The sequence below is a fragment of the Equus quagga genome, chromosome 1 (genome assembly GCF_021613505.1).
Source record: "Equus quagga isolate Etosha38 chromosome 1, UCLA_HA_Equagga_1.0, whole genome shotgun sequence".
NCBI classification, from domain to species: Eukaryota; Metazoa; Chordata; class Mammalia; order Perissodactyla; family Equidae; genus Equus; species Equus quagga.
In genome coordinates, this window is record NC_060267.1 from 82516961 (window position 1) to 82534558 (window position 17598).

Genomic DNA, 17598 nt, shown 5'->3' on the forward strand with positions numbered 1-17598 from the left:
CTCCAAAAATTTCTAAGAATGACTAAGAAGTTGTAATTATAGTAGAAATACTTTATTAAAAATTTAAGGTTACTTATTTAGATCTGATTGAGCTTATTCACATCCCTTATCCTCTATTACAAAGAATAATGTTCTGAACACTTAAAACTGGGAAGGCAGTAGCCACAATACTACGGCAACAACAGTACAGCAATTAAAACCAACTTCTTAATTCCATCCTTCTCATTCTTCCTTCTGATTCCTTTGTAATTAATGTAAAATATCATTCTCATCCACAATTTGAAGCTATCATTAAAATCGCAGAGTAAGTTAAATAAATTAGTGCTAATTATTGGGAAATCAGGAAGCAGGTACTTAGTGGACTACTTACTTAAAAATAATTGATACAGTTATTTTCACTTTTGGATAAGCAAATTTAACTGGTTTTTAACATCTTTATTCATTATATCCTGAAATAGCATATAAACTTCAAAGGTCTTTTATGTGATCCCTTTGATAATTTCGTATTTCATTCTTTATAATACTTTAGAATTAAGGTAAAATGCTCTGAGTGTTGTGCTATTTGCTTTGGGGTTTAAAACAATCTACTTATTCGTTATGAGTAGAATTTGCCATTGTACTTTTATACTAACTTACTGATGCTATGTTGTTTCATATCAAATTGGGCTAATAGTTAAAACAGAAGACCATGGAACTAACACGAGCGTGTCAGAAACAGTATGAGCTGGAACAGGAATTGGCCTTTTATAAAATTGATGCTAAATTTGAGCCACTAAATTATTATCCATCAGAGGTGAGTTATTTTAATTTTTTAGTAATCCAAAGTTAAAGCCACCATAGAGTGGGGCAGGGGAGCCTGGACGATGGAAACATTCAAGGGATGTTGTCAATAACCACTCCACTTTCTTATTATGAGGGCATCAGCAGAGTAAATGTACTTTGGTTAAATCTGTAAATTATTTCTCTCAGTAAGTTAGAGCAGTGTCAAAAGAGGTTACAAGCCCCAGGAGGTTTTTGTCCACAGCCCTATCCATAATCTGAAGCAGCCTCCTAAGCCTCAGTTACCTTACTCAAGAGTGTGGTTGATCAGCTCCTTTAAATCTGAACTCCCAGAAAAAGTGTGCTGTCTGCTTTGGTGACCATGGAATAGTCATTTCCCTACGTTGTTTGTTCAGTAGTCAGTGGCTTCAGTATTAGTCACCCATTTACAAATGCCACAAATGCCACTACAACAGAGGAATCGCTTAACTCCTAAGATCCAGTGATTCCAACCAATACCATATATTATTTAGTAAAAATTCAATTATTAATATTTATTAGACTGAGATTTTGCTTCTATATTGTCCAAGAAACCAAGATAAAACACCTAGATTTCTGACTTGAGAGATTAAGCAGTGCTAAAAATCACATAACTGTAGGCGGTTCGTTAATCAGCCAATCCAGTCAATCCAAACTCACTCTTCAAGGGTAGGAGGAGGAATCCTTTGAGATCATTTTTTATTCTAGTTCATTTTTGGTATAATAAGAATAAGATAAAAGAATGATATATATTAGAAAAAAAAGAATGATATATATTTTTCAACTTCTAGGCCTGTAGGATTAACATGTAGGCAATTCTGTGATATGTTCTTCACTAATAAAGTGAATAATGTCACTTGTCTGCTTTGAAGTTGCTTATTAAACCATAAATCTGTTTATTTTGCCTTTAGTATGTTGAAATTGATAAAGCCCCAGATGAAAGCCCTTACATTGGCAAATCCAGATACAAGCGAAATATGTTCACCACAGAGAGTTACATTATCGATAATGCCCAGCCAATAGAGATCAAGAAGATGGAGCCAGACGAAGGGGAACAACTCAGAAGCGAACATGTGACCCTGAGAGCCCACACACCACTGGACATGCAACTGGAAGACAAAGAGAGAAAAATAAGCGCAGGTTAAAAAAAGTTACTTTAAATTATTTAAAAATATGAAAAGATTCACTATATAGGCAAGTTTTGTTTTATAATTCTTTTAATTAAACATGATGAAGGTATTTATTGTTGTTTACATGAAAAATCCAAACCAAAAGTAGTGATTCATTGAGCAGATTATTTTTTAATGATTCCTGTTACGGTTGAGAATGGGGTTTTTGACAGTGATTTGGTGGCACCTTGTCCAGGGGATCCAAGAATGCATAAATCTCGTCCTTCCAACAGGTCCTTCTCACCACTGGAGCTATACATTCAAAGGTATAATTAGTAATAAATGAAGCAAGTAAAGTACCGTTTTTTGATTACTATGCATGTAGCCCAAACCTGAAGCAGTGCTTTGAATAAAGTGGATCAGTACACTCTCCTTAGGCTTGGACCTAAGGTGGCCTCTGACTCTTTCCAGCCTCTTTCATACTCCATGTCATCAACCTTCTTCCCTACCCCAAAAAACATCTAATTCAAGGGATCTTACCACCTCCTGGCAAGTCACAAAGAGGAAGAAGTCAATCCAAGAGGGCACTTAAGAGACCCTGTCAGGGACCATTCCCATGGCCACGGGGTTAAGTTTGCGTGCTCCACTTCAGCCGCCCAGGGTTTTGCTGGTTCGGATCCTGGGTGTGGACATGGCATCATTGATCAAGCCATGCTGAGGCGGTGTCCCACATAGCACAACCAGAAGGACCTACAACCAGAATATACAACTGTATACTGGCGGGCCTTGGGGAGAAGAAGAAGAAGAAAAAAAGAGAGGATTGGCAACAGATGTTAGCTCAGGTGCCAAAAAAAAAAAAATAGACCCTGTCAGTGACAAACTTTGAATCCACTTACCCACTCGGCTGCATTGATATGGAAGAAGGAAAAAGCAGAGCTGAGTTCATGCATCCCACTAGTAATCATGGCCCCATGGTGGGGCTCTCACCAATCAGATTAGCAGCTTATCTTCCCTTGGTTGGTAGCTAAATGGAAAACATATGGAAGACCAGTGGAGGTTGACTTGGAGAGGGGAGAAAAGAGACTCAGTGGTCCGTGTCTACATATACTGTATCCAAAGTTCTGGAGGGAAAGGCAAAAAGGAATCAGATGTATGTGTAGACTAGCTTCAGGGGCTCACGTTTTCTAGGAGGCAGGGAGGGAGGGGGGACAGAGAGAAATTGGAAATTTGAGGGAGAAAGTAGTTGATCTGAGATTACCTCCAGCTGGGAGAGACTGTTCAGTAGTGAACTTCTTGATAGTGAGTTCTCTCATAAAGCATTTATCTCTAGCACAGGTTTTTTTAAATAGCTTGAACTTAATTATAATTGGTAAGTGCATATTTACCAATAAAATCATTCTCTCAAGAGAGTATCTTAGTATTAGGAATATCAAGGAAAGCCCATTTTATGTTAAGAATTTTACAAATTAAAGGGTCAATTATAGTTGTATAGCAAATCATGAAACGATTCTAGAGATTAAGAGAGAGGAAAATCATCATAAGAAATTACCTTTTTTTTTCATCGCTGTGATCTATAATGACAGAATTTAATTGGGGAGGAGGAGGTTTTGCAAAGAAAGAAAATCTGGTAGAAATTTGAGAATTCAAGATTTTTCTTGTGTGTGTGTGTGTGTCCATGGTTTTTAAACTTACAGCACAAACTCGACTGTCAAAACTGCATGATGAAATAGAAAAGGCAGAACAACAAATTGTAAGAGCTACTGAAGAATTTAAACAACTGGAAGAAGCTATACAACTTAAAAAAGTATGTAAAAGCAAAGCAGCAGTGCTAAGAGGAAGTGCAAACAATGGCATGTTTTCTTCTTTCATAACCATGTACAACAATTTGAAAATCAGTGCTGCCTCATTGTGGAGTAACGCATTTCAGAGTCAAATATCATTCTAGCGTTTTCCAGTTATGTTTTCCTTCCACTCATTATGACATCCTGTTAGCATTTTATAAAGTTTGTAGAAATAAATTACTTACAATTTATGTAAAGAAACATATTCAGTCTATTCTATTATGAAAGTATATACTTTACCCAGGGAAGTTACTTTCTGATCTCTCTCGTCTAATTAAATTAAGCATTCCCCACTTTTAAGATCCTAGGACCTAGATTAAGAGCCAGAAGACATCTCTACTATACCATGAACATTATCAAACACAAGCAGCAAAAATGTAAATGATATAAATATAAAATACACTGCACAAAAAGATGGAAATGATAGACTCTCAGTAATTACCAATGTGTATCATGAAGAAGTAAGCAGTTTAAACCCATGGTATAATTGCAGAGGGAGAAAATTCAGAAAAGGAAGTATTTTGACATTTTAGTTTTTAGATATGTAAAAGGTTTAGTTATCTGCAACTTATAAAAATCGTTGTTTCAAAATTATGATGTAACTGCATTCATCACATAAGAATGTGACTTCCAAATTATAGATTCTTTTAAAAGACGCACTGTATCATTACTTTCAAATTTTATAGTAACTAGAAATTGATTCAGGTTTATTGGAAGCTTGCCATGTATGGCACTCGCTGACTGGGCTGGGCCCTGAGTAATGAACAAAACAGGTCTGTGTCCCCCACCTCGTGGACAGGCTTGTAAAGGAAACAGATGATAAACAAGTAAAAAAAGTAAAAAAATATATGGTTAAACATGTGTTGTTTAAAAAGATAGAAAGGGGCTGGCCCCGTGGCCGAGTGGTTAAGTTCGCGCGCTCCGCTGCAGGCGGCCCAGTGTTTCGTCAGTTCGAATCCTGGGCGCGGACATGGCACTGCTCGTCAGACCACGCTGAGGCAGCGTCCCACATGCCACAACTAGAGGAACCCACAACGAAGAATACACAACTATGTACCGGGGGGCTTTGGGGAGAAAAAGGAAAAAATAAAATCTTGAAAAAAAAAAAAAGATAGAAAAATAGAAAATGAGTAGAGAAAATAAAAAGGATATAATTTAGATTGTGGGGACCCACAGGAACCACTCTGAGGAGGTGACAATTAGTCTGAGACCCAAAGGATGAGAAGGATCCAGTGAGGCAGAGTTAGGTGAAAAAGTATTCCGGGCAGAGGCGACGGTGTGTGCGAGGGGCGTCAGACAAAAGATTGCTCTGCAGAGTGAGGAGAGCGTAGTGAAAGATGAGGTTAAAGATCATGCCAGCTATCACAGGCCATTTGAAGGAGTTTGAATTTTATTCTGAACATAATAGGAAAACTTTGAAGGACTTTAGGTAGTAGAGTGGCTGATCCTGGTTGTATTTTTATAAGGTCATTCTAGCTACTACATGAAAGTGAAATGGGGTGAGGGAGATGCAAAGAATGGCAGTGCCTGCATCTGTTAGGCTATTGTTCAGTACAGACAAGAGATGACCGTGGTTTGGACTAGGAAGCTGGTGGTGAACATGGAGAGAAAGCAGACTGATTCCAGGTAAAATCTGGCAGTAGAACAGATAGGATGTAAAGATGAATTGAAAATGGGAGATGAGGTGGAGGGAGCTATCCAGAATGGTTTTAATAATTAAGAATGTTTTATAATAGTACTGGCCAAAGCATTGTGTACATAGATTGATAGATGTAAGTAATGTACGTAATTTTTAAATAAGTAGATGCTTACAAAGTGTGCTTGGAAAAAAATAGTTTTAAATGAGTAAGTATAAGCCTAAATTTTTTCATTACACTACTAATTTGCTTGACATGCCAATAACAAGGGTAAGTGGTATATAAAGTCAGCTACCATTAACACAGTCATGTACTGTATAATGATGTTTCAGTCGATGGACCGCATATATGATGGTGAGCCTATAAAATTAGTACAGCCTACGTGTGTAGTAAACTATACCACCTGGGTTTGTGTAACTACACTCTATGATGTTCGCACAACCGCTAAATCACCTGACGATGCAAATCTCAGGGTGTATCTGGTCATTAAGCAATGCATGACTGTATTATGGTTATTATTATTACTATTAATTTACATGTTGCTTGTATTAGAATGACAACTTTATTTCTACCTTCTATTATTAGTTTTCATAAACTTTTATAAAATAAGATTTTCTACATGTAATAAACGTAAAAGTAGGGGCCAGCCCTGTGGCCAAGTGGTTAAGTTTGCACACACTGCTTCGGCGGCCCAGGGTTTCGCTGGTTCGGATCCTGGGTGCATGCGTAGCACTGCTCACAAGGCCATGATGAGGCGGCGTCCCACATGCCACAACTAGAAGGACCCGCAATTAAAATATACAACTATGTACTGGGAGGATTTGAGGAAGAAAAAAGCAGGAAAAAAAAAAGATTGGCAACAGTTGTTAGTTCAGGTGCCAATCTTTAAAAAACAAAACAAAACAAAATAAAAACAAAGAAGTATAAGATAAGAATGAAGTGCCTAGATAACTCCTACATTTTACTTTTATTTAAAAAACCTGATAGAGTGTAGAATACCCTTTTAAATTGTAGGGGTTGTTTTCTTTAAGTTTGTAAATCAGTGTTGCTGTCCTCTGTTAACTGTGTTTTGGGGTGTGGGGGGAATTAGATTTCAGAAGCAGAGAAAGACCTTCTTTTCAAGCAGTTGAGTAGTAAGATACAACTTCTAAATAAATTACGCCAAGAAGCTCTGGATCTAGAAATGCAGATGGAAAAGCAAAGGCAAGAAATTGCTGAAAAGCAGAAGGAGATCAAAGACCTGCAAATAGCCATAGATAGCCTGGATTCCCAAGACACAAAACATGTAAGTAAATGAAGAGATTTTGGCTTGTTCTGTGGGCACTAGAATGTCATTCTATCTAGATATTACATCTCATTATTTTTAGTTTGAGAGTCCTTTCTGAAAGTCTCTTTTATTTTGATACACAAATTTGAGTGATAGATATGTTTATGTGTGTGTGTATATAATATGTGTGTACTGTCATATAAATATATGTGTATTATGTATGTGTGTGTATATATATACACATACATATATGTAAAATATATGTGTGTGTATGTTTAAAACAAAGCAACCTAGGGCTTGAAGGAGGCAGCTTTCAGTAGGATGATGGATGCATGTTACACTCTTTTTTTTAAGCAGAATTTCATTATATTTCGAATCAGGAGAAACCTGCTCCAAGGTGCTCTCCAAACCTTTTGTTCTTTCTCTCTGTTTGGTGAGATGGGAGAGCTAGAGGGGTTCAGAGTCCTTTTCCTACCCTCCCTTAATCCTTTATGCAAATATTCCACTAAAGCTATTTGTCGTCTCATTGTTTTGTCCTTAAAAAGGAGACATTTCTCTTGAGTATGTCTCCCTAAAATGTGGCCAGAGCTGGTCAGGCGGTTGGCTGATGGAGTTAGGTTCTTGTTTCTTTCTGTTTCTATGCTGAGAAGTCTTATTAATGGCTTATCTTTTAGCCAATATTTGTAAAATAGAAATAAAAATATTTCCTGCATATTTTACTGCTTTACTTTGAATAATAAGATTATTTTTTAAAAGAACTTTAAGATTTCTGTATTAAGAGAATTAGAATTTAACATGGTAAAGACAGTGTACTGTAATTGCTTTAAGTACTTGACAAGTTATTTAATTATCCCTGTGAACATTTTAGTAAAATGTCGTAGATACTTTTTTCAGGCCAGCTAATTTTGACACAGGGTGATCTTATCGTCACAGACATAAAGTCTTTTCTAACAAAAGCCTAAGACTTAGTATTAAAATTGAAACCAAAAGTGGTCTTGATTATTTTAAACAATTTTTGTTACATGAAAAATGAGATTTAAAGTAATGTGTAATGTGGTCAGTAGCCACTCTTGGTGGTCTAGTGGTTAAAATTCCATGGCTCTCTCCACCAGGGCCCAGGTTTGTTTCCTGGTCAGAGAACCACACTACCCATCTGTTGTCTGTCATTTGTCATACTGGGCAGCTGCGTGATGCTGTAATGCTGAAAGCTATGCCACAGATATTTCAAATACCAGCAGGGTCACCTATGGTGGTCACGTTTCAGCAGAGCTTCCAGACTAAGACAGACTAGGAAGAAGGACCTGGCTACCCTCTTCCGAAAAAATTGGCCATGAAAACCCTATGAATAGCAGCAGAGCATTATCTGATATAGCCCTGAAAGATAAGAGGATGGCGCAAAAAAGACCAGGAAGGGTTCCACCCTGCTGTATGCAGGGTCACTAGGAGTGGCAGTCGACTCAAGGCACTAACAACAAAAAATTTGGTCAGTAATGTCTGACTTTATTGCATTTATTTGTTCAAATATCTACCACTCCATGTAAGGCCCCTGTGGACAGGAACTGTCTCCCCAGGGGCCAGCTCTGTATGCATGAATACTTCCATCAAGGAAGGTAGGAAGGAACTGGCCTATAGGCACTACCCATGGCCTCTCTGCTGCCCCTTCCACTTCTGTGATCTGTGAGTCTGATTAGAACCTAGATTGTATGTTTGCTTTCAATAAACAACTGTAATATTCTTGACATACCAGGAGTCTAATAGCTCACTGGATTTCTGTAAAGAATTACACGTAGAAAGGAGTTAAATGAGAAGTAGGAATGGCATACAAGTTTTGAAGGTAGTCGAAATCAATATGTGTTAGTAGAGATGAAACATATAAACCAGACTTAAGGTCCCTTTTTGGTATTGTTAAAACTAGTAAAGGTTAGTTCTTAAGGCTACAGTCTTAGTCTGGGCACCAAGGGACATCTCTTTTTAATTTGTTCATCTGGAGGGAGCATCTTTTCTAATGTGCACAAGGTCGTCTTATTGGCTAGTCTTAGGCACCCTATTTTAGCTTACAAAATGTGAACATTGTGGTAACAGAGAAATGATCAAGAGGGATCCCTGCATATTTTTCTGTAGATGTAGATAGACTTTTATTTAATTAACTTTTATTATCTAATGAGATGAAGGAACTTTCTGAATAGCAAATAGAATTTAAAAGTAAAAGCTCGAGAGATTAGAAAACAGTATATGACTCTGAGATACAATGGAAAACAAATGTATTAAGTGCCACTGATGTGTCTTGCATTGTGCTGGGTTTTTGCATATACTGGTAAGAGACTTTATTTTATCACATCCCCTATATGAGATTGGTGACATTTTTTACAATTTGCAGGTGATGAAAATGTGATTGAGAAAGGTTAAATGATTTCCCAAAGTCACCCTTTTAGGAAGAGGCAGAGCCCATGCTTATGCTACCACAATGACCCTCTCCCCACAAAGGAATTAAAGTCTAAAGAGATTAATTATTTTTTTAAAATTAGCTGAGAACCAAGCTTAGTCAAGTTTTCAACAAACATAAGCATTTAACTAGGTTTCAAAAGGAAAAGGTACTATTTAAAAATCAGATTGCAGTTTAGTTATAACAAGTGCTCATAGCTAGAAGCACAGATATCCCAGGAGCACATATTATAAAGGCAGGTTGTATGGCTCTTCCTTATCTGGCAATGCCCCATGGAAGCAAAAGGTAGCTAACTGTGCTCTGGAGGGAATTAGCCTGTAGTAATCTGTTGCAAAGGTGATGCGTGATTGGCCCTCGTGTGCTTCCTGTGTTGTGATTTAAAGCGTGGAAGGTGGGGCCTGCCTGCAGAGGCTACTCGTGATTGGATAGGCTGGGCTGTCGCTCACTTTTCGCCAGGAATGTGGTTTGAAGCCCTGGGAAGTTACAGAGGCTCCGAGGCACTTACAAAAATGTGGCTGTCAGAGAGGGAAGTGCGCGTGAATTTGAAGACAGCGTTAGAAAGCGTTCCGCCCACAATTTCCCTGTTCTCAACGGCTCACTTTTGACAGGATAAATTCTAAGTTAAGGTATGATCGTTTTCTCTCTCTGTACAAAGGACTTAAAAGGAGGAGGAGTCAGAGATGTAAGTTCCTGTTTTTACAGTAACTCTTTTGTGAGCTCCACTGTGGTGAAAATCGCAGAATCTACTTTTGCTCCCATGTGTTTAATGCAAATCATTGTCGTATTAAGCCAGTTTTTTTATCCTGCATGTAAAGAGGTTTCAGTGGAATTTTTAATGGTGAATTTTAAAGATTTATTGATACAGATATGAGTGCAGGAGTTTTTAAATTCTTTCTTGAGCCATAAAAAGCCTAAATTTACTTAGAATTTAAGCTGTTATCTGCAGTTACCTTTTCAGAAAGATTTCAGATGGGTATTTTGGGAGAGTAGGGAGAAGAGTTTTGAAAATCCCATCAAGTTTTACCAGTAGTAAAATGAAAACCTTCCAGTCAAGCTACTAGTCATTTGTTCTTCGGAAATGAAGAGACTTGTCTTATCCTTGGAGGCAGCAGATGTGTGAAATTGAGAAATGTTCTTTTATAATCAGATGGGTCTTAGACTTGAGAACCTTGGAGTTCTTTGTTCAGATTGTAATGTAGTACTTTGTCTTGATTTATTTTCTGTTCCTTTGATCCTGCGGGGGCCAACTAGAGCCATGAGGGTGTGATAGGAAGAGCGAAGGTTCTCTGGGGAATTATTTTGTCTCCATGTGAACAGCTGCCCAAGGAGACCTGGGCAAGTCGTTTGATGGATCTGAGATTCCGTTTTCTCATGTGTAAAAGGAAGAGTTAGACTAGATCATTGGGTCTCAGCTTTTTACCCCAGCACACCTGAGAAATACAGTCCAATCCGTTCGGTTAACTGTAGCTCCCTAATGCAGTGACTGGCAGGGTGTGAGAGTGTGGGTGGGTGTGTGAGCTCTCTTTTCCACCAGGGGCGTGTGTAGTGGTTGAGGGGTGTGTCTCCAGAGTGCCCTCCATCTTGAGAAGCACTGGGCTAAATGGTCTTTGAGGTCTCTCTCAACTCCCAGTTTATTGAACTTACAAGCAAAATGTTTCTTTGTAATAGGAAGTGAAAATAAGCTTGAATTCTAAGTAAGTGTTTATTTCATGTCTCTGTTTTTCTCCTACAAAACCTTTTTTTAAGTACATTTAATGTCGTTTTTCTGGATTTAAAAGTATTATCTATTATAAAACTTTTTTAAATATAAAAAACTCATAGAAAAGAAAAAAATCTCCTGTAATCCTTCTACCTGGGTATAATCCTTGTCAACATTTTGGAATACAGTCATTTTCTACAGATATATGTATTTATAATCAACTTTTTGGAGATCTTTTTTAAAAGACATATTTTAATACAATGCAAAAAGCACTGAACTTGGCTACATTTATACTAGATGTGCCCTTGGAGAAATCCCTTAACCTCCCTATCCTCAATTTGTTCATCTGTAAAATGGAAAGGATTCCCACATCAAGTTATCGTGAGGTTTAAATGAAAACTCATGTGAAAACACCACAGGGCCTGACACAAAATGGATGCAAATTGTTACAGTTTATTTTTCATTCTTCCTTAGAAATGGTGTTAAGGATTATTATTTTTTAAAGAGTTTAAAGAATTTAGGATTTTGTAGATTTTCTTTTATTTCATTTCAGTGCCATATGAAGGCTCAGAAAAGGGGTAAAGAACAACAACTTGACATTATGAACAAGCAATACAAACAACTTGAAAGCCGTTTGGATGAGGTACTTTCTAGAATTGCTAAAGAAACTGAAGAGATTAAGGACCTTGAACAACAGCTTACTGAAGGTGAGAATTTAAGTATGATTTAAGGTCAATCAGTTTCAGTATCACTAAAAGACAAACGACAGCCAGTCAGGCATTAATCTAGATATTAGCTGAATATCCTTCAACTGTTAGTACAGTATTTGCTATGGAAATATTTGCAGAGTAATCAAAAATGTTTAATAAAATTAAAAAATTATTTTATTTTTGTTGATTTCCTAGTGAGTCAGGTGATTCCGTTCAATAGGCAAGAATTCAATACATGAACATCATAAACTCTGGCATGTGATTGTCTTCTTTTAAGATATAAAATCCTTTCAGGAGCAAAGAGCCCGTTGACATCAGGCCCTCAGTGTCTAGTTATAACGGGAGTGTAGAAAGAATTTTAGGATCTGCTTTTGCAGTGCAAATTTAAATTGTGACATTGCCTTAGTAGTGGAAGAGAAGACAATAGGCTGTAGTGGTGAGAGCCTTGGCTTAGTGTAAAAAGATCCCAGTCCTTCTTTTGCCATTATTGACTGTGTGACCTGGGACAAGTTACTCCTATCACCATTGTTAGTTGTCAGGAAGATTAAATGAGATAGTGTTCCCAAAGTGCCTGGCGCTTGGTAGATCCGCAATATGTGGTTTGGTTTTTTTAAGTCTTCAGGTTACGTGTTTATGCTGCCAGTCTTGGATTAGTCTAATATGTTGAGTTTTATGTATCTAGCAGCAAGAACTCAGTTTTGCTGCACATATTTCGTTATTTTATTTGGAAATTACTGCTTTAAACTTTTTACAGCATAAGTTAAGCATTTTATAAGCAATGTCCCTGAATATACTATTTTTATTGTATACCTGCTTAATTCTCCTGTATGAGAATTATATTCTGAAATTATATCTTGAGAAATAAGATAGTAGAAATAATTGAAAGCTTGAAATTTCATTCTTAGTAACAAATAGCTAAGGAGACTAAATGTAGTAATTATTTCTATGTCTTGAAAGTGTTTTCTTATATGCATTATCGCCTTCTCTTTTTCCGTCTTGCTTAGGCCAGATAGCAGCAAATGAAGCCCTGAAGAAAGAGTTAGAAGGTGTCATCAGTGGGTTGCAAGAATACCTGGGGACTGTCAAAGGCCAGGCAGCTCAGGCGCAGAATGAGTGCAGAAAGCTACAGGACGAGAAAGAGACACTGTTGCAGAGATTGACCGAGGTCGAGCAGGAGCGGGACCAACTCGAAATAGTTGCTTTAGATGCAGAAAACATGAGGAAGGTATGGTTTGTGTTTTCCTGCCTGCTTTCCTTGGCCTCAGAAGTAGATGATGTCCAAATTAAGTTAGTTAAGGAAGTTAGCAGTAGTATTGTGGCCATTTAGCTTTTGTTTTGGTTTTTTCCTTTAGTTGTGATATACTTGGAATCATTATTTTTCCTTTACTGTGAAAGGAAGATTGTTTTAGCTGAGTTTCTATCCCTGTGTTTCTATCACTTATCAAGTGACTCTAAGGAATATGAAATTGTAGCTATTACAAATGCTGTATTAAATGTTCATATTTTATTATTTATGCCCCCAAATTAAGCAGAACATAATTTTTCTTATTACTTCATAATTTTAACATTGTTTTACAGATAACAAGACAGATACAGTATTGTAAACTATACCCTTCACTTCCCGAGTTGTTACCATTTCTTTGGAGATTTCAGTTGCTTTGTTTTAGTTGTTTGGCAAATTTTATCATGCATGAGAACCCAGGTTCCCAAACCTTGTCCTCAGGAGGGCTGGCTCTGGAAATTTGAATTAATGTATTTTAATATTATGAAATTTCTCATGCATATAAAAATGTCGAAAATAGTATTTAACACCATGTACTTACAACTCGGCTTAAGACATAAAACATTGCAGATATATTTGAAACGTTCTGTGTACCCCCTCCAGAGGCAACAAAATCCTGAATATGGCTATTATTTCTCTGCATCTCTCTTGTTTTGTTATGTATGTATCCATCTATAAGCATTAGGTAGTATTGTTTTACATAATTTTAAGATTTATATAAAAAGTATCATGGTGTACATATTCTTTGGTCATTTCTTTCTTCCTTCATATTTATGTTTTTGAGAATTAGTCACATTGATACGTGTAGCTCTACTTTATTTTCGTTGATGTATGTAGCATCCCATTGTGTGTACATATCACACACTTAGTGCTTATTCGTTCTTCTCTTAGGGGCCATCTAGGTGGTTTCCAGTCTTTTGCTATTACAATGTTGAGAGTAACATTTTTGCACACGTCTTGAGCGTGGGGACTATGTTCTGCGTGGGACTGTGAGTCAGAGAGTATGTGCCTCAGCTTCACTAGACACTGTCAAGTTACTGTCCATAGTGATTCTATCAATTTCTGCTCCCACCAGCAGTGTGAGGGCTACCATTACACCACATCCTTGCCAACACCTTAGTGCTGTCCAACTTTTATTTTTTAAGCTTTTATTTTGCAATAATTTCCAACTTACAGGAGAGTTGCAAGAATAAATCACTATACCCTTCATTCAGAGTCATCAATTAATATTTTCCCACATTTGCTTTCTCTCTGTCGTATATAATTTTTATATACATTTGTATACAAACTTTTTCCTCACCATTTGAGAATTAGTTGTAGACATCTCTGCTCCTTAGCTCCTAAATATTTCAGCATGTGTTTCCCAAGAAGGACATTTTCTAACATAAACAGAATAATTATCAAATTCAGGAAACTTAACATTTTGTCAGACTTAGTGTTTGCCAATCTGAGTTTGAAATAGTATCTTTTTATATGAAAATTTTTACACTTATAGGAAAGTTGAAAGAATAGTTCAGTGAACATTTATGTGCTTTCCTAGATGCAACAAACATTTTGCTGTATTTGGGGGTTTTTTGCTGTGTGATTTGAAAGTTGCAGGCATCGTGACGTCATCCCTTCAGTACACATCTCTTAAAAATGCAGACGTTTTCCTACCTCACTACAATACCGTTATAAGACCTAGGAAAATTAACAATAATTCCCTAATGTCGTCTAATATCTGCACTGTATTCAGAGTTTCTTAGTTGTCCCAAGAACGTCTGTTATAGCTTGTCTGTGTGTGCGTGGAGTCCAGGCTGGTGGTCCTGTGGAGCGTCCCATTTCTGGATTTGTCTGATTATTTCTTCATGGCCTGTTTAACTTGTTCCTCCATGCTCCTTAGAAAGTAGTGTCTTATTTTAACTGCATTTTCCCCTGATTACTGGAGAGATTTATTTGCCATTCAGTTTTTCTCTTCAATGAATTTCCTCTTCGTATTCTGTGCCCATTTTTCTATTGAATTGTCTGTCTTTTCCTTAACAATTTATAGGAATTCTTTATATGTTCTGGATATTAATCCTTTGTTAGTTATATGTGGAATCTGCATTTTGAACAAGCAACACAAATGATTCAGATGCCAGACGGTCTCTTTGGACCACCCTTTGAGAAACTCTTGTATAGAAGTTCTCGTCACAGGATCCTCCTCTTTAATCCAGAATAGTTTGATCTAATTCTTTAAGATTCCGAATAAATAGATCAAGGCTATAATGTTTAGTCATAAAAAACAGATGGGCTAAAATGAATTAGAACTGTGGTGTGCTAACCAATGTGTACTTATATTCTTATTAGCACTCATTTGAGTTGCTCTGTCATCCTTAATATTAGAGAGTGCTAGTCCCATTTTGTTCTTCTGATAAGTGAACATACTGTGGTTTAATAGAAAGAGTGTGGGCTTTGGAGTCAGAGAACTGGGTTTGTATCCTGACTGTCTTTTTTTACTACACAACCCTGTGCAATTTACTTAGATGTTCATTCTCCAGTTCCTCGTCTACAAAACGGGGATAATACCTTGTCTGACAGAGTTATTGTGACGATGCAATGAACTAATGAATGTGAAAACATTTATTCCAATGTCTGATGGAAAATAGGCCTTAAATTTTATCCGCCCCTCTATTTTTCTTCTTATATATTCAGACACATTTAAAGTATCACACACCTGGTTTCTTTGGAAAGCATGTTGGTAGCTTACTGATTTTTCTGATTACATTTGGTCAGGGTTTTGTTTTCCAACCTGGATATGTACAGCCTGTGGCTTCATCCTATTGCTAATGAACACTTTCTGTGCCAGGCCAGCAATGGCTGGCCAGCATTCGGTTTACACTGCTCAAGTTACTTATAATGACTTGCAGATGCTTAGGCAACACAGTGAAGGTTCTGTAGCTAAACATACACTCAATCCTTCCAGGAGCTTGCAGATCTAGAGAGCGCCCTCCAGGAGCAGCATGAGGTGAATGCATCCCTGCAGCAGACCCAGGGAGATCTCACTGCCTACGAGGCTGAGCTAGAGGCTCAGCTGAAAATACGGGATGCTGAAGCCAACCAGCTCAGGGCAGACTTGGAAAAACTAACAAGGCTCAGCCAGGTAAGTAAGAGCACAAAGCCATAGAAACCAAGTAGCCTGTGGCCTTAACATATCAACCTTCCTTTAATTTAATATAAGATTAAACAATTTTTAATATAGTCTATGTGGAGTGATGGAAAGCACATTTTTGGAGTCAGACATTATGAGTTCAAATACTACCCCTGCGTGAACATGGGCAAATCACTTCATGGCTCTGGGCCTCTGACAGGTGCCTCTGGTCTGCAAAATGGGTTATGGTGAGGATAAAGGAGATGATGGGTATGAAAGCACCTAGCAGTTGGTATTCAATAAATTCTAGTTTTTCTTTCTCAAAACAGCTTTAAGAGACCTCTTTTAAGTTGATGTTAAATTTTATTTTGCTACTTCCTATTTTGGTCAGATAAAATATCCACTAGTTTAAATTATACTTGCAAATTAGAGAAATAGTTATTCGTCCCATAAATACTTATTGATTAGCCATTGAAGACCAGGTACTATGGATGCTACTGGTGCTATGGATGCTACAGGGAACAGCACACACGTGGTCACTGTCCTTGTAAAGCTGATAGTCCAGTAGGTAAAACAGGTGTGGGAGAGAGGAAAGGATAGGGTTCTGTAGCAGGGGAGGGACAGTCAGGGAAGAGGGCCCTATAGAAATGATGTTTCAGTCGAGTCTTGAAGGATGAGTCAGATTTGACCATACAGAGGGAGTGGGAGCGAAAGGGGTTGGGGTAAGGGATGAGCATTCTCTGAGAGGCAAGGAGAGAGAGCATAGTGCATGTGAAGTGCTAAAAGTATGCCTCCAGTATGCCAGGGGCAAGGAGAAGAGTAGGGAAAGAGGATGAGAAATAAAGGCAGAGAAGCAGACGAAGACCAGCTATAGTGTATTGTTTATCAGATTAAAAATATGTTTTTGTTTAGCTATTAGTCAAATGGCTGCACCTTCCTCCAGGAAGCCCACTCTCACCTTTCCTTACTGCCTGCTGAAAATCTGGATTCCGTACTGTGGTTTTCCTATAACCTGTGCTTGGTCAAAGCATTTTATCACGTGTATGATGATCATCTGTTGAGATTGTCCGTCTCCCCCGCTAGACTCAGAGCACAGTGAAGGCCCAGACTGTATGTGTCTGTTTCTGTTTTCTCAGTGCCTGGCACATGAGGAGGGTCAGTATGTTCTTACTGGATAAAAGTGAAATAAAGTAAGATAGTTTGAATCCCAGGAATTTATGTAAAATAGCATTCATATGATTAGAAAAGGAAATAACAATAGGTCTGGCATATTATAGTAATTATGTTACTTTGTATTCCTTTACTTATCAGATATCAAATGACCACTTGCCAATTGTCAGGATTATATGTTAAGAGTACCAACTTTTACAAAACTACAGTTGACAAGATCAGAGTACAGAAAATAGGAGGTTGGGAGAAAACAATTAAAATAACAGTAAATAAGTATTTTTAAATACTAGTACATAAAATTTCTAGATGGTCTCTCCTTTCAAATGAATTTTCTTCTTTTAACAGTTTTTAAGCCAGCCCATACTAGCTTGAAATCTGTTGTCCTTTGTACTTCCATTTGCCTTTATTTTTTTTCTCACAAGGCCTGACAAAAATATTTAACAGCCTGGCCTTTTCACAAATTCACTTGGGATTGAAAGGGACACTCCCCTCCTTGGCATCAGGCCTGACAGGATTGGTCTCCAAACCACACT

General features: G+C 37.5%; 1 protein-coding gene across 11 annotated transcripts in view; it reads left to right on the forward strand.

The window, feature by feature from the left end:
* The window catches only part of CNTRL (centriolin), an 80275-nt gene that overhangs the window by 26271 nt on the left and 36406 nt on the right, over window positions 1-17598 (forward strand). For 8 of the 11 annotated variants that reach the window (XR_006886939.1, XR_006886942.1, XM_046649415.1 and 5 more), the window contains 7 exons: window positions 674-793; window positions 1710-1938; window positions 3602-3711; window positions 6476-6670; window positions 11348-11501; window positions 12509-12729; window positions 15731-15907. Coding sequence is in view for 9 of the 11 variants with exons in the window: in XM_046649415.1 (XP_046505371.1) it covers window positions 674-793; window positions 1710-1938; window positions 3602-3711; window positions 6476-6670; window positions 11348-11501; window positions 12509-12729; window positions 15731-15907 (1206 nt within the window). In the remaining 2 variants the exon portion in view is untranslated. Of the gene's footprint in view, window positions 1-673; window positions 794-1709; window positions 1939-3601; window positions 3712-6475; window positions 6671-9568; window positions 9722-11347; window positions 11502-12508; window positions 12730-15730; window positions 15908-17598 lie in introns of those variants that run through there. The other 3 variants (XM_046649683.1, XM_046649895.1, XM_046649980.1) reach the window with 3 other exon arrangements.